The sequence below is a fragment of the Pezoporus flaviventris genome, unplaced genomic scaffold (genome assembly GCF_033815535.1).
Source record: "Pezoporus flaviventris isolate CSIRO_AGI_PZ_B2104156 unplaced genomic scaffold, CSIRO_AGI_Pfla_v1 ptg000616l, whole genome shotgun sequence".
In the NCBI taxonomy this organism is placed as follows: Eukaryota; Metazoa; Chordata; class Aves; order Psittaciformes; family Psittacidae; genus Pezoporus; species Pezoporus flaviventris.
Window position 1 is genome coordinate 77,202 of NW_026893162.1, and position 22,292 is coordinate 99,493.

General features: G+C 58.0%; 2 protein-coding genes across 2 annotated transcripts; both read right to left on the bottom strand.

The window, feature by feature from the left end:
• Positions 1-276: 276 nt before the first annotated feature.
• Positions 277-8,118, bottom strand: DCAF11 (DDB1 and CUL4 associated factor 11). Its single transcript, XM_061444048.1, has 12 exons — positions 8,061-8,118; positions 7,826-7,953; positions 7,331-7,395; positions 7,144-7,244; positions 6,195-6,344; positions 5,531-5,585; positions 5,015-5,141; positions 4,652-4,837; positions 2,326-2,479; positions 994-1,149; positions 791-897; positions 277-421 (listed from the first exon to the last, which is right to left on the bottom strand). The coding sequence occupies exons 1-12, from the start codon at positions 8,116-8,118 to the stop codon at positions 311-313; spliced, it is 1,398 nt and encodes a 465-aa protein (XP_061300032.1). The 3' UTR covers positions 277-310.
• A 2,867-nt stretch (positions 8,119-10,985) lies between these two features.
• Positions 10,986-20,292, bottom strand: LOC133264119 (phosphoenolpyruvate carboxykinase [GTP], mitochondrial-like). The gene is given in 11 exon segments (XM_061444049.1): positions 10,986-11,182; positions 11,185-11,439; positions 11,800-11,895; positions 11,989-12,126; positions 12,766-12,966; positions 12,969-12,983; positions 13,947-14,109; positions 14,952-15,142; positions 18,109-18,327; positions 18,934-19,133; positions 20,100-20,292. Coding segments are annotated over 10 exon segments (1,533 nt in total). The 5' UTR covers positions 18,992-19,133; positions 20,100-20,292.
• Positions 20,293-22,292: the final 2,000 nt, after the last annotated feature.

Sequence of the window (22,292 nt, forward strand, 5' to 3'; positions counted from 1 at the left end):
TCCCATAGCTGCCCCATAGCACGCCATACCCGCCCCATAGCCCCTTATAGGAGCCCCATAGGCTTGTGGATAACAGGTGGCCAAAGGGCAGAGAGAGGACATTGGGGGGGGGGGGGGGGGGGCCTCAAGGGGGGAAGCGAGGGACGAGGAGGGGTCACTTATGGGGCGCTATAGGGGGTGTATAGAGCCCCACAGACACCCCATGGAGACCCATAGAGCCCCATAGCCCCCCATAGAGCCCCCATAGAACCCACAGAAGAAGGCGAAGGGGCTGACTTGGGGGTCACAGAGGTTTATTGTGGGTCAGGCGCTATGGGGTAGGTGGGAGGGGGCGGAGCTTAGGGGGGTCCCCCCCCTGCAGCTCCCCCATTGGCTCGTCCTGGGGGTCCTGATAGGTCCAGAGGCGAATGGAGCCGTCCCACTGCGGGGGAAGAGGGGTCAGGGACCCATAGAGGTCCATAGGGACCCCATAAAGACCCACAGACACATCATAGAGACCCATAGAACCACATAGAGACCCCATAGAGACCCATAGAGACCCCATAGAGACCCACAGAGACCCCATAGAGACCCACAGACACCCCATAGAGACCCACAGAGACCCCATAGAGACCCACAGACACCCCATAGAGACCCACAGAGACCCCATAGAGACCCACAGACACCCCATAGAGACCCACAGACACCCCATAGAGACCCACAGAGACCCCATAGAGACCCACAGACACCCCATAGAGACCCCATAGCCCCCTCCCAGGCCCCGCCCCCTGCCCCTTCAAGCCCCACCCACCGAGGCGCTGGCGAGGGCCCCGCCCTGCGGGTGCCAGCTGACGTCACGCACGCAGCCGCTGTGATTGGTCAGGCGCCGCACGGGCCTCCCGGTCAGCACGTCATAGACTGCCAATGGGAGGAGGCGGAGTCACGGCCCTCGCTCCTCATTGGCCGCCCCAAAGTGGCGCCGCCCCTCGCTCCCCCATTGGCCGCCGCGCTCACCAATCACGGCCCCCGTGGCGCAGCCCGCGCTCAGGTATTGGCCGCCGCCGTCGCCGGGGGGCGGGGCCAGGCGGCAGCGCAGCAGCGTGTTCAGCACCACGTGACCGCGGAACGTCATCAGCGAGCTGTCGCCAGGCAACGGCGGTGACGTCAGAGCTGCGGGGGGGGGGGAGGGGCGGTGACGTCATAGCGCCCCATAGATACCCATAGACATCCAGACACCCCATTGAGCCCCATAGACACCCACAGACACCCACAGACACCCTATCAAGCCCCATAGACACCCCATGGATCCCCATAGACACCCCATTGAGCCCCATAGACACCCCATAGATCCCCATAGACACCCCATCGAGCCCCATAGAGCCCCCATTGAGCCCCATACACACCCATAGACACCCCATAGATCCCCACAGACACCCTATCGAGCCCCATAGAGCTCCATAGACACCCCATAGACACCCCCAACCTATCGAGCCCTATAGACACCCATAGAGCCCCACGCACCCCAGCAGCCCCCAACAGACCCTCATAGCCCTCCCATAGAGCCACACAGACACCCTATTGAGACCCACAGACACCCATAAAGCCCCATAGACACCACACAGTGCCCCATAGCCACCCATAGAGCCCCATAGTGCCCATAGACCCCCATAGACACCCCAGAGCCCCCCATAGCTCCCCTTAGACACCCCAGAGTGCCCCATAGCCCCCACAGCTCCCCATAGCCCCCACAGCTCCCCATAGCTCCCCATAGCACCCCATAGTCCCCCATAGCGCCCCATAGCCCCCATAGCGCCCCATAGCCCCCACAGCTCCCCATAGTCCCTCATAGCACCCCATAGTCCTTCATAGCGCCCCATAACCCCCCATAGCCCCCACAGCTCCCCATATCCCCCCTTAGCCCCCATAGCTCCCCATAGACACCCCATATCCCCCATAGTGCCCCATATCCCCCCATAGCCCCCACAGCTCCCCATATCCCCCCTTAGCCCCCATAGCTCCCCATAGACACCCCATATCCCCCATAGTGCCCCATAGCCCCCCATAGCCCCCATAGTGCCCCCACAGGTCCCCATATCCCCCCTTAGCCCCCATAGCTGCCCATAGACGCCCCATATCCCCCATAGTGCCCCATAGCCCCCCATAGCCCCCATAGTGCCCCCACAGCTCCCCATATCCCCCCTTAGCCCCCATAGCTGCCATGATGCTGAGACGACGCGCGTAGCCCCCATAGTGCCCCCACAGACACCCCATATCCCCCCACAGCTCCCCATAGACACCCCATATCCCCCCACAGCGCCCCACATCCGGCTGCGGCCCCCCCGGCACCTCTGCGTGGGGCGCGCTGCCATCGGTAGTCCCAGCTCTGCCGCGCCACCGCCCTGCGCGTGGCCTCGAGGCCGCCGGGCCCCGCCGGGCGCCGCAGGTCCCAGAGCTTGGCCGTCTGGTCCTTGGAGTTGGACACCACGTAGCGGGCGTCCCCCTGCAGCCGCACCGCGCAGAGACACACACACACCATTGGCACCCATAGGGACACACTGAGACCCATAGGGACCCATAGAGACACACTGCGACCCATAGAGACACACTGCGACCCATAGGGACACATAGAGAACCACTGCGACCCATAGAGACCCACTGCGACACATAGAGACCCACTGCGACCCATAGGGACACACTGCGACCCATAGACACACTGCGACACATAGAGACCCACTGCGACCCATAGGGACCCATAGAGAACCACTGCGACCCATAGAGACACTGCGACACATAGAGACACACTGCGACCCATAGGGACACACTGCGACCCATAGAGACCCATAGAGACCCACTGCGACCCATAGGGACCCATAGAGAACCACTGCGACCCATAGACACACTGCGACACATAGAGACCCACTGCGACCCATAGGGACCCATAGAGACACACTGCAACCCATAGGGACCCATAGAGAACCACTGCGACCCATAGACACACTGCGACACATAGAGACCCACTGCGACCCATAGGGACCCATAGAGACACACTGCAACCCATAGGAACCCATAGAGAACCACTGCGACCCATAGAGACACACTGCGACCCATAGGGACCCATAGAGAACCACTGCGACCCATAGAGACACACTGCGACCCATAGAGACACACTGCGACCCATAGAGACACACTGCGACCCATAGGGACACACTGCGACCCATAGAGACCCATTGGGACCCATTGAGAGCCATTGTCCCCATTCACTCCCACTGACCCCCATTCACTCCCATTGACCCCATTCACTCCCATAGCCCCCCATTCACTCCCACTGACCCCCATTCACTCCCACTGACCCCCATTCACTCCCATAGCCCCCCACTGGACCCCACTGATCCCCATTCACTCCCATAGCCCCCCACTGATCCCCATTCACTCCCATAGCCCCCCACTGATCCCCATTCACTCCCATAGCCCCCCATTAACCCCATTGATCCCCATTCACTCCCATAGCCCCCCACTGACCCCATTGATCCCCATTCACTCCCACTGATCCCCATTCACTCCCACAGCCCCCCATTAACCCCACTGATCCCCATTCACTCCCATAGCCCCCCACTGATCCCCATTCACTCCCATAGCCCCCCATTAACCCCATTGATCCCCATTCACTCCCATAGCCCCCCCACTGACCCCATTGATCCCCATTCACTCCCACTGATCCCCATTCACTCCCACAGCCCCCCATTAACCCCACTGATCCCCATTCACTCCCATAGCCCCCCACTGATCCCCATTCACTCCCATAGCCCCCCATTAACCCCATTGATCCCCATTCACTCCCATAGCCCCCCACTGACCCCATTGATCCCCATTCACTCCCACTGATCCCCATTCACTCCCACAGCCCCCCATTAACCCCACTGATCCCCATTCACTCCCACAGCCCCCCATTAACCCCACTGATCCCCATTCACTCCCATAGCCCCCCACTGATCCCCATTCACTCCCATAGCCCCCCATTAACCCCATTGATCCCCATTCACTCCCATAGCCCCCCACTGACCCCATTGATCCCCATTCACTCCCACTGATCCCCATTCACTCCCACAGCCCCCCATTAACCCCACTGATCCCCATTCACTCCCATAGCCCCCCACTGATCCCCATTCACTCCCATAGCCCCCCATTAACCCCATTGATCCCCATTCACTCCCATAGCCCCCCACTGACCCCATTGATCCCCATTCACTCCCACTGATCCCCATTCACTCCCACAGCCCCCCATTAACCCCACTGATCCCCATTCACTCCCATAGCCCCCCACTGATCCCCATTCACTCCCATAGCCCCCCATTAACCCCATTGATCCCCATTCACTCCCATAGCCCCCCACTGACCCCATTGATCCCCATTCACTCCCACTGATCCCCATTCACTCCCACAGCCCCCCATTAACCCCACTGATCCCCATTCACTCCCATAGCCCCCCACTGATCCCCATTCACTCCCATAGCCCCCCATTAACCCCATTGATCCCCATTCACTCCCATAGCCCCCCACTGACCCCATTGATCCCCATTCACTCCCACTGATCCCCATTCACTCCCATAGCCCCCCATTAACCCCATTGATCCCCATTCACTCCCACAGCCCCCCATTGACCCCCACGGCCCACCCGCGGGTGCAGGAAGGTGACGCCGTCGCGGTGCCCCGTGAGCAGCCCCACGGGACGGGCCCGATCCTGCCCCAGGCAGCGCCGGTCCCAGGCGCGGGTGACGCCGTCGTCCCCCCCCGAGAGCAGGAGCTGCCCCCCAGTGTCCGCCAGCGCCACCGCGTTCACGTCGTCCTCGTGGGCCTCCACCTGCGGGGCAGACCCATAAGTGAGGGGCAGACCCATAGATGCGCGGCAGACCCATAAGAGTGGGTCAGACCCATGGATGCGGGGGCTTAGCCGCCCCATACAGGCCCTTAACCCCCATTGAGACCCCTTCCGTGGGGCCCAGCCCCACAGCTCCCCCTGCCCCACACATGGGCTGACCCTCAGCATGCGCCGCTGCACCTCGCGGTCGTAGACGTAGATGCAGCCGTCGCTGCCGCCCCCCAGCACCTCGCGCCCGTCCGGCCCCACGGCCAACGAGAACACGGCGAAGCGGCGCTCCTCCGGCCTGCGGGGGGGGAACGTGTGGGGCTGGGACCCATAGGCACCAATGGGGGGTGACCTGGCGTCCACTGGGTCCGTGTCCATGTTCATAGAGCCCTATAGAGCCCATAACCCAACTCCATAGAGCCCATAACTCACCCCACAGAGCCCCATAGAGCCCACAACGCACCCCATAGAGCCCTACAGACCGCATAACTCACCCCATACAGCCCCATAGGAGTTAAAACTCACCCCAGAGACCCCATAACCTACTTTATAGAGCCCCATAGACCCCATAACCCACCCCACAGACCCACACAGAGCCCCACAGACCCCATAACCCAGTCCGCAGACCCCCATACAGCCCACAGCTGACCCCATAGCCCCCATACCCCACCCCATAGAGCCCCATACCTCAAGTCCAGAGCCGTGTGCGTGTCTCCATCACCATAGATGTCGTAGACATGCACTGGAGAAGGGGGGGGGAAGGGGGCGTGTCCTACACAACCCCCGCCCCCAACCCCTTAAGCCCCTCCCCTACTGACTGACCACGCCCCTATGACATCACCCGCCCCCCCGGACCACTCAATAACCCCAATGGGGGGGGGGGGTGGGTGTCAAGCTCCACTCCCATTGGCTGGAATATCCCTCTATGGGGCAGCCCCCCCGCTATGGGGTAGTGCCCCCCTCATTTGGAGCACACCCCCCCTCTATGGGGCAGAACCCATCCTATGGGGCAAAGCCCATCCTATGGGGCAGAGTCGCCCCGCTATGTGGCAGCCCCCTGCTATGGGACAGAGCCCCCAGCTATGGCACAGAGCACCCCACTATGGGGCAGAGCACCCCGCTGTGGGGCAGCGCCCCTGCTATGGGGTAGCGCTCCTCCGCTATGGGGCAGAACTCCTCATTACGGGGCAGAGCCCCCGTCTGTGGGGCAGAAATTCTCCCTATGGGGCAGAGCCCCCTGCTGTGGGGCAGAGATTCTCCCTATGGGGCAGAGCACCCCGCTATGGGGCAGAGCCCCCCGCTATGGGGCAGAGCCGCTGCCGTGGGTCCTCCCCGCCGCTATGGGGCAGACCGTAGTTGGACCAGCTGCAGTAGAGGCACTGGGAGGCGTCGGGGCTGAAGGCCACGTCCAGGATGCTCCAGCCGACGTCACGGGCGCGGGCGGAGCGGAAGGGGCGGAGCCGGGAGCCCTCCCTCGACCAATAGAAGCGCAGGGTGTGGTCTGGGGGCGGGGCCAACAGGGGGCGACGTTGGGGCAGAGCCATAGAGAGCCCATAGAGACCCATAGAGATCTCTTAGAGACCCCATAGAGACCCACAGAGACCCATAGAGACCCATAGAGAGCCCATAGAGAGCCCATAGAGAGCCCATAGAGATTTCTTAGAGACCCCATAGAGACCCATAGAGATCTCTTAGAGACCCCATAGAGACCCACAGAGACCCACAGAGACCCCCAGGGACCCATAGAGACCCCACAGAGACCCCATAGACCCCTACAGACAACCAACAGAGCCCCCACATCTCCCCATAGAGCCCATTAGACACCCCATAGAGACTAATAGAGCCCCAGAGACACCCCATGGAGCCCCACAGATACCCTATAACTCCCCATAGAGTCACAGAGCCCCATAGACACCCCAAAGAACCCAATATTCCTCCATAGAGACCCACAGATGCCCTTTGAGACCCCATAGACACCCCATAAACCCCTTCCCGAGCCCCATAGACCCCAATATCCCCCCATAGAGACCCCATAGACACCCCATAAACCCCTTCCTAAGCCCCGTAGATCCCAATATCCCCCATAGAGACCCCATAGCACCCCATACACCCCTTCCTGAGCCCCATAGATCCCAATATCCCCCCATAGAGACCCCATAGACACCCCATAAACCCCTTCCTGAGCCCCGTAGATCCCAATATCCCCCCATAGAGACCCCATAGACACCCCATAAACCCCTTCCTAAGCCCCGTAGATCCCAATATCCCCCCATAGAGACCCCATAGCGCCCCATAGGCACCTTGGCAGGCCGAGACAAAGAGGGAGCCATCGGGGGAGAAGAGGCCACAAAAAGCCTTTTGGGGGTAGGAGTCAGCGAAGGCCTCGTGATTGGGCAGGAAACTTGGGGGGCAGATGGGGGTGGTGGTTATGGGGCGCCCCATAAGTGCCCATCGCACACACACCCCACACGCCCCCCATGTACTCACTGGGAGCTCAGCAGGGAGCGCTCCCCATAGGAGAAGCTGCTGTTGCGGCACCGGCCCCATTCGCGCTGGGGGGAGAGAGAGACCCATAGAGACCCCATAGAGACCCTTGGAGACCCACAGAGATCCCACAGAGACACTTAGAGACCCACAGAAAACCAGAGAGACCCTTAGAGACCCATAGAGACCCCAGTGAGCCCCCATAGAGACCCTTAGAGACCCATAGAGACCCACAGAGCCCCCACAGAGACCCTTACAGACCCATAGAGACCCCACAGAGCCCCATAGAGACCCCCAGAAACCCCACAGAGCCCCATAGAGCAGAGGGAGCGCATCCTCGCTGACCCCGCAGCACTATGAGGAGCAACACGCTGCCTGTACCCCCTATAACACCCCATAGACACCCCACAGTGCCCCACAGACACCCCATAGACACCCCATAGCCACCCCATAGACAACCACATAGCGCCCCATAGCCGCCCCATAGCCCTCACTCACCTGCCGCAGGAGCCGGGGCAGGTTCTCCTCGGTGGGTGCAGGCCCCGCCCCTTTCCCGCGGGCCAATAGGAGCTGAGCTTTCAGCTCGTGCCCGTCCAGAGCCCGCGTGTCCGGAGGGGGCGGGGCTTAGGTGAATGATGTCAGAAAGGGGGGGCGGGGCCACCCCGCCCTCCCTTATAAGGAAAGCCCTTAAGCCCCTCCCCTCCCTCCTCTCAGCCCCCGCCCCCTCCTACCGGGGGCCGTGACGTCAGCGGCGCCCCACCCCCAGGGCTCTTCCTCTTCCTCTTCCTCATCCGGGGGGTCCCGGCCGGCCCGTCCCCTGTGGGGCAGCCCCATAGAAACACCATAGAGACCCATAGAAACACCATAGAGACCCATAGAGACCCATAGAGACCCATAGGGACCATAGAGACCCATAGGGACACATAGGGACCCATAGGGACCCATAGAGAACCACAGAGAGACAACAAAGCCCCGTAGAGACCCATAGGGACCCACAGAGAACAATAAAGACCACAGAGACCCATAGAGACCCTACAGACCCCCATAGGGTCCCATAGAGACCCCATGGAGCCCTATAGGGACTCACAGAGATGTATAGAGACCCATAGGGACCAATAGAGACCCCATGGAGCCCTATAGGGACCCATAGAGACCTATAGAGACCCATAGGGAACCATAGAGACCCCATAGAGCCCCACAGAGACCCAACAGAGACCCCATAGCGACCCATAGAGACCCAAAGGGACCCCACAAAAACCCCTAGAGCCCCACAGACACCCCATAGAGCCCCATAGACACCCTTAGACACCCGTAGAGCCCCATAGACACCCCATAGAGCCCCACAGAGACCGCATAGAGCCCCACAGACACCCCATAGGGACCCATAGAGCCCCATAGCCACCCCATAGAGCCCCCCATAGCCCCCCCTCACCTGCCCAGCAGCAGGGCCAGGACCCGCCTCAGGTCGACGTCATCCTCCTCCTGCCCCTCCCCCTCTCCTCCTCTTCCGGCCCCGCCCCTCCGCTGCTGCTCTGCGACCCCATTGGCTGCCTGCAAAGGCGAGGGGCGGGGCTTCCGGTTACCACAGCAACAACCCCTCCCCTCCCCCTCCTCTCCCCCCCCCCCCCCTTTTTCCCGCGCTCCTCAGCCAATCAGAACCCGAGGGGCTCCTCTTGGCGCCCCCCTGCCGCTTCCCGCGCCCACCCCCTCGCCGACCAATCAGGGCCCGGCCCCGCTCCCTCCCCCCATTGTTACCGCTGACCAATCAGAGCCCGCCGCGCCCGCGCGCGCCCGCCGCCCGCCGCCTGTTTACGTCCCCTGGCGACGCAAAGGGGGGGGGCGTGGCCACGCACGGCGGAGGGGAGGGGCGGGCGCTGATTGGACATGGGGGAGGTCACGTGCGCAGGGCAAAGGGAGCCTGCTGGGGGGGGAGGGGAGAGCGATAAGAGCCGGCTGCTGATTGGCTGTTAAATGGGAGGGGGGAGAGAGAGAGAGAGAGAGAGACAGAGCGCGATAAGCGGCGGCTGCTGATTGGCTGTTACAGGTGCGTCGGCAGGGCGGCTCCCGATTGGCTGATAAGGGTGTAGAGGGTGGCTCCTGATTGGCTGCTGCGGGGGGCGTTTGGCCCCTCCCTCTTGGTGCCCTTTAACCCCCCCCCCCCAATGGGTTTTGGATCCTCCGCAGGTAAGCCCCGCCCCTCTGACGTCACTATAGACACCGCCCCAATAAGGACACGTGACCGCGGTTCAAACAAAGCCACGCCCCCCCTTTAAGGGGCTACTTTATTGGTCCATGAAAGCGCTGCCTCCTCCCATTGGCCAATGGGAGGGTGGGACCATCTCTCAGCCAATGGGTGCGTGGAGCTCCGCCGAGGGCCAATCAGAGCGCCGCAAGGGTTGGGGTTTGGCAGGGGGTGAGGTGGTGGCTGGCCAATGAGGAGAGGCGCTGGGCACACGGCGGCCAATGGGATGTGAGCAGGATGGCGGCCGTGGGCACCCAATGACGGCACCCATTGGTCAACCACGATGGCGCCCATGGCCATAGCCATTGGTCAACCATGGCGCCCAATGGGTGCTGATTGGCCGTTGGTCAACTAATGGGCACCCATTGCCCAACCATGAGGGTGCCCACCCATTGCCCATCCCCATTGACCAACCATGATGTCAAATGGGTGCTGATTGGCCAACCACGCTGATGACCACCCACTGCCCATCCCCATTGGCCAACCACGATGTCAAATGGGTGCTGATTGGCCAACCTCGATGATGCCCACCCATGACGCTGCCCATCCCCATTGCCCAACCATGATGATGCCCACCCATTGCTCATCCCCATTGGCCAACCAACATGATACCCATCCCCATTGGCCAACCATGATGATACCCACCCATTGCTCATCTCCATTGGCCAACCATGCTATCAAATGAGTGCTGATTGGCCAACCACGCCAATAACCACCCATTGCTCATCCCCACTGGCCAACCAACGATACCCATCCCCATTGGCCAACCATGACACCTACCCATTGCCCATGATGTCACCCAACCCCATTGGCCAACCACGCTGATAACCACCCATTGCTCATCCCCATTGGCCAACCAACATGATACCCATCCCCACTGGCCAAACATGATGGCACCCATCCCCATTGCCCACAATGCCACCCATCCCCACTGCCCATGAAGACACCCATCCCCATTGGCCAACCATGACACCCATCCCCATTGGCCAACCACGATGCCACCCATCCCCATTGCCCAACCATGACACCTACCCATTGCCCATGAAGACACCCATCCCCATTGCCCAACCATGACACCTATCCATTGCCCATGAAGACACCCATCCCTATTGGCCAACCATGACACCTACCCATAGCCCATGAAGACACCCATCCCCATTGGCCAACCATGACACCTACCCATTGCCCATGATGACACCCATCCCCATTGGCCAACCACGACACCTACCCATAGCCCATGAAGACACCCATCCCCATTGGCCAACCATGACACCTACCCATTGCCCATGATGACACCCATCCCCGTTGCCCAGCGGCGCCGATGACCACCCGCGGCCCAACCCCATCGCCCAACCACGCGGCCTCGTGGCTGCGGATTGGCCACCGGCCCGCCCCCCGCGCGGGCCAATCGGCGGCCTACATCTTGCGGAGCCTGCCCTCCAGCGCCTCCAGCTGCGCCATGACCTCCCTGGGCAGGTGCTTCCCGAAGTGCTCCCCATAGAAGGCCCTGAGCTCGCGGCACTCCCGCTCCCAGAAGGGCCGATCCATGGGGAAGAGGTCCCGGTGCCGCAGCCCCCGCAGCCCCCCCAGCTCCAGGGCCCCCTCCTCCGGATCAACCCGATGGGGGTGGCCACGGCGCCGGCCTCGCCGCCGACGCGGGCGCAGATCCAGGCCAGCACGCGGGCGTTGTGCCCGAAGCCCGGCCACACGAAGGCTCCCGATTGGTCGCGCAGGAACCAATTGACGTGGAAGATGCGGGGCGGGCGGGCGCCGGCGCGGGCCCCGACGTCCAACCAGTGCTGGAGGTGCTGCCCCGCGTTGTAGCCGAAGAAAGGGCGCATGGCCAAGGGGTCGTGGAGCAGCTGCCGGCCTGTGGGGCAAGGGGGGGGGGGGGGGCGGCATACGGGGGGTTATGGGACACTTATGGGGCAGTGGAGGGGGTGATGGGCACTGACAGGCAAGGGGAGGGGTGATGGGGTGATAGGGGGTGGCTATGGGGCACTTACGGAGGAACGGGATGGGGCTATGGGGTGATGGGAGGTGGTTATGGGGCACTGGGAGGCGGTTATGGGGTTAGATGGTGATGGGGGTGATAATGGGGTGCTAGGACCTGGTTATGGGTCACAGGCCCTGGTTGTGAGTCCCAAGCCCCTGTTAAGCGTCCCAAGGCCCTGGTTTATGGGTCCCTAGGGCCTGGTTAGGGGGCAGAGGCCCCGGTTATGGTCCCTACCCTTGTGCTCAGCGGCAGCAGTGGCCTCGCTCCGCATGGCGCTGCCCAGGAAGACGCCGTGCTCCCAGCTGAAGGCCTCGAACACCAATGGGACGCCTGGAAACGGGGCCCATTGTGACGTCAGAGCCACGCTGTAACCCTATTGGCTGACGGGGAGGGGGGTGGGGGGTGAAGGGGGCGGAGCCTCACCCTCGGGGCGCCGCCCCCCGAAGATGATGGCGTCAATGGGGACGCCCTCGGGGTCCTCCCAGGCCGGGTCCAGGCTGGGGCAGTTGGAGGCCGGGGCACAGAAGCGGGCGTTGGGGTGGGCGCAGGGCTCGGGGTCACCTGGGGGGAGAACGGACCAATCAAAGAGCAGGGATGGAGGGGATGGACCAATCAGAGAGCGGGGATGGAGGGGATGGACCAATCAGAGAGCGGGGATGGGGGGGGGGGGGTGGACCAATCAGAGAGTGGGGATGGAGAGGATGGACCAATCAGAGAGCGGGGATGGAGGGGATGGACCAGAGAGCGGGTATGGGGGGGGGGGTGGACCAATCAGAGAGCAGGGATGGGGGGGATGGACCAATCAGAGAGTGGGGATGGAGGGAATGGACCAATCAGAGAGCAGGGATGGGGCGGATGGACCAATCAGAGAGCAGGATGGAGGGGATGAACCAATCAGAGAGCAGGGATGGAGGGGATGGACCAATCAGAGAGCAGGGATGGAGGGGATGGACCAATCAGAGAGCAGGGATGGAGGGGATGGACCAATCAGAGAGCAGGGATGGAGGGGATGGACCAATCAGAGAGCGGGGTTGGAGGGGATGGACCAATCAGAGAGTGGTGATGGGGGTAAAGCACCAATCAGAGAGCGGCGATGGGGGGATGGACAAATCACAGAGCGGGATGAAAGGAAGGGACCAATCAGAGAGCAGCCGCATTCCCGTGGGTTTCAATGGGTTGGGTGGGGGGGCGGAGCCTCACCGGGCTTCCAGGATTGGCCGCGCCAGGAGGTGAGGGTGACGTCGGGCGGCAGGGATTGGCCGATGCCCTCCCAATAGACGTCGCCGGTGCTGGTGAGCCCCACGTTGGTGAAGATGGTGTCGCGGCGGATGGTGGCCATGGCCACCGGGTTGGTGGCCTCCGACGTGCCCGGGGCCACCCCGAAGAAGCCGCACTCGGGGTGATGGCGCGGAGGCGGCCTGGGGGGCAATGGGGTAAATGGGGGGCAATGGGGTTAAATGGGAATCAATGGGGTCAATGGGATCAAATACGTATCAATGGGGTCATCAGGAATCAATGGGGTCAATGGGAATGAATGGGGTTCAATGGGAATCAATGGGGTTCAATGGGGTCATCAGGAATCAGTGGGGTCAATGGGAATGAATGGGGTCAATGGGAATCACTGGCATTCAATGGGGTCAATAAGAATCAATGGGAATCAATGGGGTCAATGGGGTTCAATGGGAATAATTGGGGTTCAATGGGGTCAATAAGAATCAATGGGAATCAATGGGGTCAATGGGATTCAATGGGTATCATTTGGGGTTCAATGGGGTCAATAAGAATCAATGGGAATCAATGGGGTTCAATGGGAATAATTGGGGTTCAATGGGGTCAATAAGAATCAATGGGAATCAATGGGGTCAATGGGGTTCAATGGGAATCATTGGGGTTCAATGGGGTCAATAAGAATCAATGGGAATCAATGGGGTCAATGGGGTTCAATGGGAATCATTGGGGTTCAATGGGGTCAATAAGAATCAATGGGAATCAATGGGGTCAATGGGGTTCAATGGGAATCACAGGGGTTCAGTGGGATCAATAAGAATCAATGGAATCAATGGGGTTCAATGGGAGTCAATGGGGTTCAATGGGAGTCAACGGGAAATCAATGGGGTCAATGGGTATCAATAGGAATCAATGGGGTGAATGGCTATCAATGGGGTTCAATGGGGTCCTTGGGAATGAATGGGAATCAATGGGGTTCAATGGGACTCAATGGGGTTCAACTGGAATCAATGGGGCCAACAGCTCTGTGACCCCTACTACCCAACAAACCCATCACTGACGGTGCAACCCCATAGCCATTGACGCCCAACGCCCACAGCCCTATGGGCCCGCCCCACAGGCGCTGAGCCCCACACGTGTGGGTCGGGCCCCACCTTGGTGGTCGAAGCGCATCCAGGCGATGTCATCGCCCACGCAGGTCACGTGATAGCCGGGCAGGGCCGCCCGCATCATGGCCAGGTTGGTTTTGCCGCAGGCACTGGGGAAGGCGCCCGCCAGGTACCGCTTGCGGCCCCGGGGGTCCTCAAACCCCACGATCTATGGGGGGGGACGACACAAAAATGGGGGAAAACAGGTCAAAAATGGGCAAAAGGGAACGGAAATCACCCCAAAACCTGTCAAAATCCATCCAAAATCACCCCAGTGTAAACCCATTACACCCCAGTATAAACCCATTATAGCTTCTTATAATCCCAGAACACTCCCTTATAATCCATTAAAACCCCATTACATCCCATTACAACCCATTATACCTCATTAAACCGCATTATAACTTATTATAATCCATTATAATCCATTAAGACACTATTAAACCCCATTCTAACCTCATTAAAACCCCATTTAAACCCCATTAAAACCCATTATCCCCATGACACCAAATATCCCCCATTAAACCCCATTATAACTCCATTACACCCCATTAAACCCCATTATAACCCATTACACCCCATTATAACCCCATCAGCCCCATTACACCCCATTATCCCCCATAACCCCATTACACCCCCTTACACCCCCTTACACTCCATTATAACCCCCTTACACCCCATTATAACCCCCTTACACCCCATTACACCCCGTTATAACCCCATTACACCCCGTTATAACCCCTTACACCCATTACACCCCGTTATAACCCCATTACACCCCGTTATAACCCCTTACACCCCCATTACACCCCGTTATAACCCCATTACACCCCGTTATAACCCCTTACACCCATTACACCCTGTTATAACCCCATTACACCCCGTTACACCCCGTTATAACCCCATTACACCCCGTTATAACCCCCTTACACCCCGTTATAACCCCGTTACACCCCGTTACAACCCCCGTCCACCCCGTTCGACGCCCCCAGGACCCCCTGGCGGCCGCACCAGCATGTGCTCTGCCAGCCACCCCTCGGCGCGGGCCAGGCCGGCCGCCATGCGCAGCGCGAAGCTCTTCTTGCCCAGCAGGGAGTTGCCGCCGTAGCCGCTGCCGTAGGAGACGATGCGGCGGCGCCGCGGGTCGTGGGCGATGAGCGTGCGGGACGGGTCGCAGGGCCACGACGGCACCTCCACCGCGCCTGCACCGGGCACCCGCGGCGCGGGGATGGGGATGGGGACGGGGTAGAAATGGGTTGGAAATGGGATAGAAATGGGTCAGAAATGGGATAGAAATGGGTTAGAAATGGGATAGAAATGGGTCAGAAATGGGTTGGAAATGGGATAGAAATGGGATAGAAATGGGATAGAAATGGGTTGGAAATGGGATAGAAATGGGTCAGAAATGGGTTAGAAATGGGTTAGAAATGGGTTAGAAACGGGATAGAAATGGGATAGAAATGGGTCAGAAATGGGTCAGAAATGGGTTAGAAATGGGGAAAAATGGGGAAAAAATGGGTTAGAAATGGGTTAGAAATGGGATAGAAATGGGTTAGAAATGGGATAGAAATGGGTCAGAAATGGGTCAGAAATGGGTTAGAAATGGGGAAAAATGGGGAAAAATGGGTTAGAAATGGGTTAGAAATGGGTTAGAAATGGGTTAGAAATGGGTTAGAAATGGGATAGAAATGGGGAAAAATGGGTTAGAAATGGGTTAGAAATGGGATAGAAATGGGTCAGAAATGGGTCAGAAATGGGTTAGAAATGGGTAGAAATGGGTCAGAAATGGGTTAGAAATGGGTTAGAAATGGGGAAAAATGGGTTAGAAATGGGTTAGAAATGGGTTAGAAATGGGTTAGAAATGGGTTAGAAATGGGGAAAAATGGGTTAGAAATGGGGAAAAATGGGTTAGAAATGGGGAAAAATGGGTTAGAAATGGGTCAGAAATGGGTTAGAAATGGGTCAGAAATGGGATAGAAATGGGTCAGAAATGGGTTAGAAATGGGTCAGAAATGGGTTAGAAATGGGTTAGAAATGGGGAAAAATGGGTTAGAAATGGGTTAGAAATGGGGAAAAATGGGTTAGAAATGGGTCAGAAATGGGTTAGAAATGGGTCAGAAATGGGATAGAAATGGGTCAGAAATGGGTTAGAAATGGGTTAGAAATGGGTTAGAAATGGGGAAAAATGGGTTAGAAATGGGTTAGAAATGGGGAAAAATGGGTTAGAAATGGGGAAAAATGGGTTAGAAATGGGTTAGAAATGGGTTAGAAATGGGTTAGAAATGGGTTAGAAATGGATAGAAATGGGTTGGAAATGGGATAGAAATGGGTCAGAAATGGGTTAGAAATGGGTTAGAAATGGGTTAGAAACGGGATAGAAATGGGATAGAAATGGGTCAGAAATGGGTCAGAAATGGGTTAGAAATGGGGAAAAATGGGGAAAAAATGGGTTAGAAATGGGTTAGAAATGGGATAGAAATGGGTTAGAAATGGGATAGAAATGGGTCAGAAATGGGTCAGAAATGGGTTAGAAATGGGGAAAAATGGGGAAAAATGGGTTAGAAATGGGTTAGAAATGGGTTAGAAATGGGTTAGGAAATGGGATAGAAATGGGGAAAAATGGGTTAGAAATGGGTTAGAAATGGGATAGAAATGGGTCAGAAATGGGTCAGAAATGGGTTAGAAATGGGTAGAAATGGGTCAGAAATGGGTTAGAAATGGTTAGAAATGGGGAAAAATGGGTTAGAAATGGGTTAGAAATGGGTTAGAAATGGGTTAGAAATGGGTTAGAAATGGGGAAAAATGGGTTAGAAATGGGGAAAAATGGGTTAGAAATGGGGAAAAATGGGTTAGAAATGGGTCAGAAATGGGTTAGAAATGGGTCAGAAATGGGATAGAAATGGGTCAGAAATGGGTTAGAAATGGGTCAGAAATGGGTTAGAAATGGGTTAGAAATGGGGAAAAATGGGTTAGAAATGGGTTAGAAATGGGGAAAAATGGGTTAGAAATGGGTCAGAAATGGGTTAGAAATGGGTCAGAAATGGGATAGAAATGGGTCAGAAATGGGTTAGAAATGGGTTAGAAATGGGTTAGAAATGGGGAAAAATGGGTTAGAAATGGGTTAGAAATGGGGAAAAATGGGTTAGAAATGGGGAAAAATGGGTTAGAAATGGGTTAGAAATGGGTTAGAAATGGGTTAGAAATGGGTTAGAAATGGGTTAGAAATGGGGAAAAATGGGTTAGAAATGGGTTAGAAATGGGGAAAAGTGGGGAAAAATGAGGGGGAAATGGGGAAAAATGGGGGGGAATGGGGAAAAATGGGTTAGAAATGGGGGAAATGGGGGGAAATGGGGAAAAATGGGGGGAAATGTGGGGAAACGGGGGGAAATGGGTTAGAAATGGGGGGAAATGGGGAAAAACGGGCGGAAATGGGTTAGAAATGAGGAAAAATGAGTGGGAAATGGGGAAAATGGGGGGAAATGGGGAAAACGGGTTGGAAATGGGGAAAAATAAGTTAGAAATGGGGAAAAAATGGCGTAGAAATGGGTTAGAAATAGGAGAGAAATGAGGAAAAATGGGTTTGAAATGGGGATAACACGGGTTAAAATGGGGAAATGGGGAAAGATGAGTGAGAAATGGGTTAGCAACGAGGGAAATTGGAAAAAAAGGGGTTAGGAATGGGGGAAATGGGTTAGAAATGGGGGAAACCCATTTTCAGGGTGTTTTGGGGTAACACCATTTTCAGGGCATTTTTGGGGTCAAGAAGCCTGTTTTCGGGTCAATAAGCCTGCTTTGTGCGTGTTTTCGGGGTCAATAACACCATTTTCAGGGTGGTTTTGGGCCAACAAGCCTGCTTTGGGTGTGTTTTTGGGGTCAATAACACCATTTTCAGGGTGGTTTTGGGTCAATAACACCATTTTCAGGGTGGTTTTGGGCCAACAAGCCTGCTTTGGGTGTGTTTTTGGGGTCAATAACACCATTTTCAGGGTGGTTTTGGGCCAACAAGCCTGCTTTGGGTGTGGTTTTGGGGTCAATAACACCATTTTCAGGGTGGTTTTGGGTCAATAACACCATTTTCAGGGTGGTTTTGGGCCAACAAGCCTGCTTTGGGTGTGTTTTTGGGGTCAATAAGCCCGGGTTTGGATCGTTTTGGGCCGCTCACCGTCGCGAGGCCTCCCCACAGAGTGCAGGCATCGCACGAAGTCATCGGCCGAGGATGATGACGATGAGGAGGAGGAGGAGGATGAAGGCAGGAAGTGGGCCCCGACGCGGGTCATGATGCGCATGGAGGCGGCCACGTAGGCAGAGTCCGTGAGCTGCAGCCCCGGGCGGGACAGGGGCGACCCGGGGGGGCCCATCAGGAAGGGGATCACGTACATGGTGCGGCCTGGGGGGGAGGCAGGGTCATGGGGAGGGGGCATCGGGAAAATTTGGGGAAAAAACGGGAAAATTTGGGGGAAAACTGGGAAAATTTGGTGAAAATCGGGAAAAACTGCAAATTTTTGGGTATTTTTGAAAAATTTGGTGAAATTTGGTGAAATTTTAAGGAAACTGGGTAAAACTTGGTGAAATTTTAAGGAAACTGGGTAAAATTTTGGGGAAAATTGGATAAATTTGCATAAAAATCAGGAAACTTGGGGAAAACTGAGGGCAACTTTGGTAAGCCCTGGGTAAAAACGGAGAGATTTTTTGGAAATTTGGGGTAAAAATTTTGAGGAAATTGGGTGAAGTTTGGGAAAATTTGGGCTAGATTTGTGAAACGGGTTAACACTGGGGAACAACTGTGGGGAAATGGGTGAAATTTGGGTAAAACTGAGGGAGTTCAGCCAAAACTTGCAGGAAAAACCGGGGAAATTTGGGGAAATTTGGAGAAATTTGGGGAAATTTGGCTGAAAAACTGTGGGAAAGTGGTAAAATTTGGAGCAAACTTGGGAAAAGGGGGAATTTGACGGGCAAAGGAGGGAGGTGTGGGGCAGACCCACGGGGCCCACACCTTCCATGCAGCCCGGGAAGCGGGCGTCCATGGCGCGCTGCAGCTCGTCGGGGCTCATCCAGTTGCCCAGCAGGCTGTGCGCCACAGCGCCCCCTGGCGCGGGGGAGGCCTGTGGGGCGGCGTCCTCGGGCCGCGGCGTCACCAGCACCGTGCGCCCCTCCACGCGCGCCACGTCCCGGGGGTCCGTCCAGGCCAGCCAGCTGTGGGGCACAGACCCATAGCGACACATGGAGGGACCCAGAGGGACCCATAGTGACCCACAGCGAACCATAGCGACACATGGAGGGACACAGAGGGACCCACAGTGACCCACAGAGACCCATAGCGACACATGGAGGGACCCAGAGGGACCCATAGTGACCCACAGAGACCCATAGCGACACATGGAGGGACACAGAGGGACCCACAGAGAGACCCATGGAGGGACCCATAGCGAACCATAGTGACCCATAGAGGAACCCATACAGAGCCATAGCAACCCATAGAGGGACCCAGAGAGACCCATAGACACCACAAGACCCGTATAAAGACGCATAGGCACTCATAGAGAGACCAATAGAGACCCCATAGGAACACACAGGGACCCATAGAGAGACCACAGAGACCCCACGGACCCCCATAAACCTCCATAGGCCCACAGAGCCCCACAGACCTCCACAGAGCCCCATAGATACCCCATAGAGCCCCATATCCCCCCACAGTCACCCCACAGAGCCCCATATCCCCCCCAGACACCCTACAGAGCCCCATAGAGCCCCCACAGAGCCCCCTATCCCCCATAGAGCCCCCACAGAGCCCCCTATCCCCCCCCAGAGCCCCCACAGAGCCCCCTATCCCCCCCAGAGCCCCCCCAGAGCCCCCTATCCCCCCCCAGAGCCCCCTATCCCCCCCAGAGCCCCCTATCCCCCCCAGAGCCCCCCCAGAGCCCCCTATCCCCCCATAGAGCCCCCTATCCCCCCCCAGAGCCCCCACAGAGCCCCCTATCCCCCCCAGAGCCCCCCAGAGCCCCCTATCCCCCCCCAGAGCCCCCATAGAGCCCCCTATCCCCCCCCAGAGCCCCCTATCCCCCCCAGAGCCCCCCCAGAGCCCCCTATCCCCCCCACAGAGCCCCCCCAGAGCCCCCTATCCCCCATAGAGCCCCCTATCCCCCCCCAGACGCCCCTCACCAGTTGTCCCTGTGGGGCAGGGCCCGCACGGTGCCGCTGCTGCTGAGCTCCCGCAGGAGGGCGCTGGCCTGGCTGGCGGAGCCGTCGCAGAGGCAGAGGGCGCGGGGCCGGCAGAGCCGAGCCCCCTCCTCCACGAAGGCCCGGGCCGGGGGGGGCAGCGCCCGCAGCGCCTCCGCTCCCCCCTCCAGGGAGGCCGCGATGGGGGCGTCCGCGCCCGGCACCGTGCACAGCAACCGCGGGGGGAAGGCACGGGGGCCGCACCTGGGGACGGGGGGGCACTGAGACACACTGGGACACATAGGGAACCATAGGGACACATAGGGACACATTGAGACCCACTGAGACACACTGGGACACATAGGGAACCATAGGGACACATTGAGACCCACTGAGACACATAGGGACACATTGAGACCCACTGGGACACATAGGGACACATTGAGACCCACTGGGACCCATAGGGACACATAGGGAACCAAAGGGACACATTGAGACCCACTGAGACCCATAGGGACACATAGGGAACCAAAGGGACACATTGAGACCCACTGGGACCCATAGGGACACATAGGGAACCAAAGGGACACATTGAGACCCACTGAGACCCATAGGGACACATAGGGAAACATAGGGACCCATAGGGACACATAGGGAACCAAAGGGACACATTGAGACCCACTGGGACCCATAGGGACACACTGAGACACATAGGGACCCATAGGGAACTAAAGGAACCCATAGGGGACACATTGAGACCCATAGGGAACCACAGGGACCCCTAGGGACACATTGAGACCCATAGAGACCCACAGGGACTCATTGAGACCCATAGAGACACACAGGGACACATTGAGACCCATAGGGACACACAGAACCATACGAACACATAGGAACTAATTGAGACCCATAGGGACACACAGGGACCCATAGAGACCTACAGGGACACATTGAGACCCATAGGGACACACAGGGACCCATAGAAACCAATAGAGATCCCATACAGACCCACAGAGCAGAGGGGGCGTGGCCTCGGCTGACCCCGCCCCTCTCCGGCACTATACTACCGCCCCCTGGTGGATGTGCAGCAACACGCTGCCTGTACCCCGCCATAAACCCCCATAGAGGCCCATAGACACCCCACAGCCACCCCACGGCACCCTATAGCCTCCCCATAGACACCCCATATCCGCCCCATAGACACCCTATAGCTGCCCCATAGACACCCCACAGCCACTCCATTGACCCCCATAGACAGTCCATTGACCCCGTAGATACCCCATAGCTGCTCCACTGACCCCCATAGAGCCCCATAAGCCACCCCATTGACCCCCATAGCCACCCCACTGACCCCATAGCCACCCAACTGACCCCCACAGAAACCCCGTTGAACCCCACAGAGCCCCATAGCCACCCCATTGAACCCCATAGCCATCCCATTGAACCCCACTGCCACCCCATTGGGCTGGGGGGTGTGGGGCAGCCCCATAGGGAGGGGGGACCCTGGAAATGGACTTTGGACGCAGCAGGGGCTGATGGGAAGGTGGGGAGAGAAAACAGGGGCAAAGGGCAGTGGGGCACGGGGGGCTTCCCATAGAGCCCCTTAGGGCCCATATGGAGACCCACAAGACCCATAAATAAACCCATTAGACCCATGTGTAGACCCACAGGACCCAAAGTAAACCCATAGGACCCATATCTAGACCCACACGACCCATAACTAGGCTGACTGGACCCATAAGTAAACCCACAGGACCTGTATCTAGACCCACAGGACCCATATGTAGCCTCATAAGACTCACAAATAAACCCACAGAAGTCATATATAGACCCACAGGACCCATAAGTAACCCCACAAGACCCATAACTGGATCCATAGGACCCCCTAAGTAGCCACACAGAGCCCATAGCACCCCACAGCGCCCTAGACACCCAGTAGCCACCCCATAGAGCCCCCCAGACATCCCCTAGAGCCCCACAGCCACCCAGTAGCCACCCCATAGAGCCCCCCAGACATCCCCTAGTGCGCCAGACACCCCACAGCACCCCATAAACACCCCATAGACACCCCATACACCCCCATAGACAATCCATAGGGCCCTATAGACCCCTGTAGACAACCCATAGCGCCCCCTAGACACCCTATAGGGCCCACACTCACCCCCACAGCTGATGAACAGACCCTCTGCATGGCCT

Coding starts and splice junctions, on each gene's coding strand:
- DCAF11 (XM_061444048.1), bottom strand. CDS start 8,118: ATGAGGAAGAGGAAGAGGAAGAGCCCTGGGGGTGGGGCGCCGCTGACG. Junction 7,396..7,825: donor TGCCCCGGCTCCTGCGGCAG/GTGAGTGAGGGC, acceptor CTCTCCCCCCAG/CGCGAATGGGGCCGGTGCCG. Junction 5,586..6,194: donor CTGCAGCTGGTCCAACTACG/GTCTGCCCCATA, acceptor CCCCTTCTCCAG/TGCATGTCTACGACATCTAT.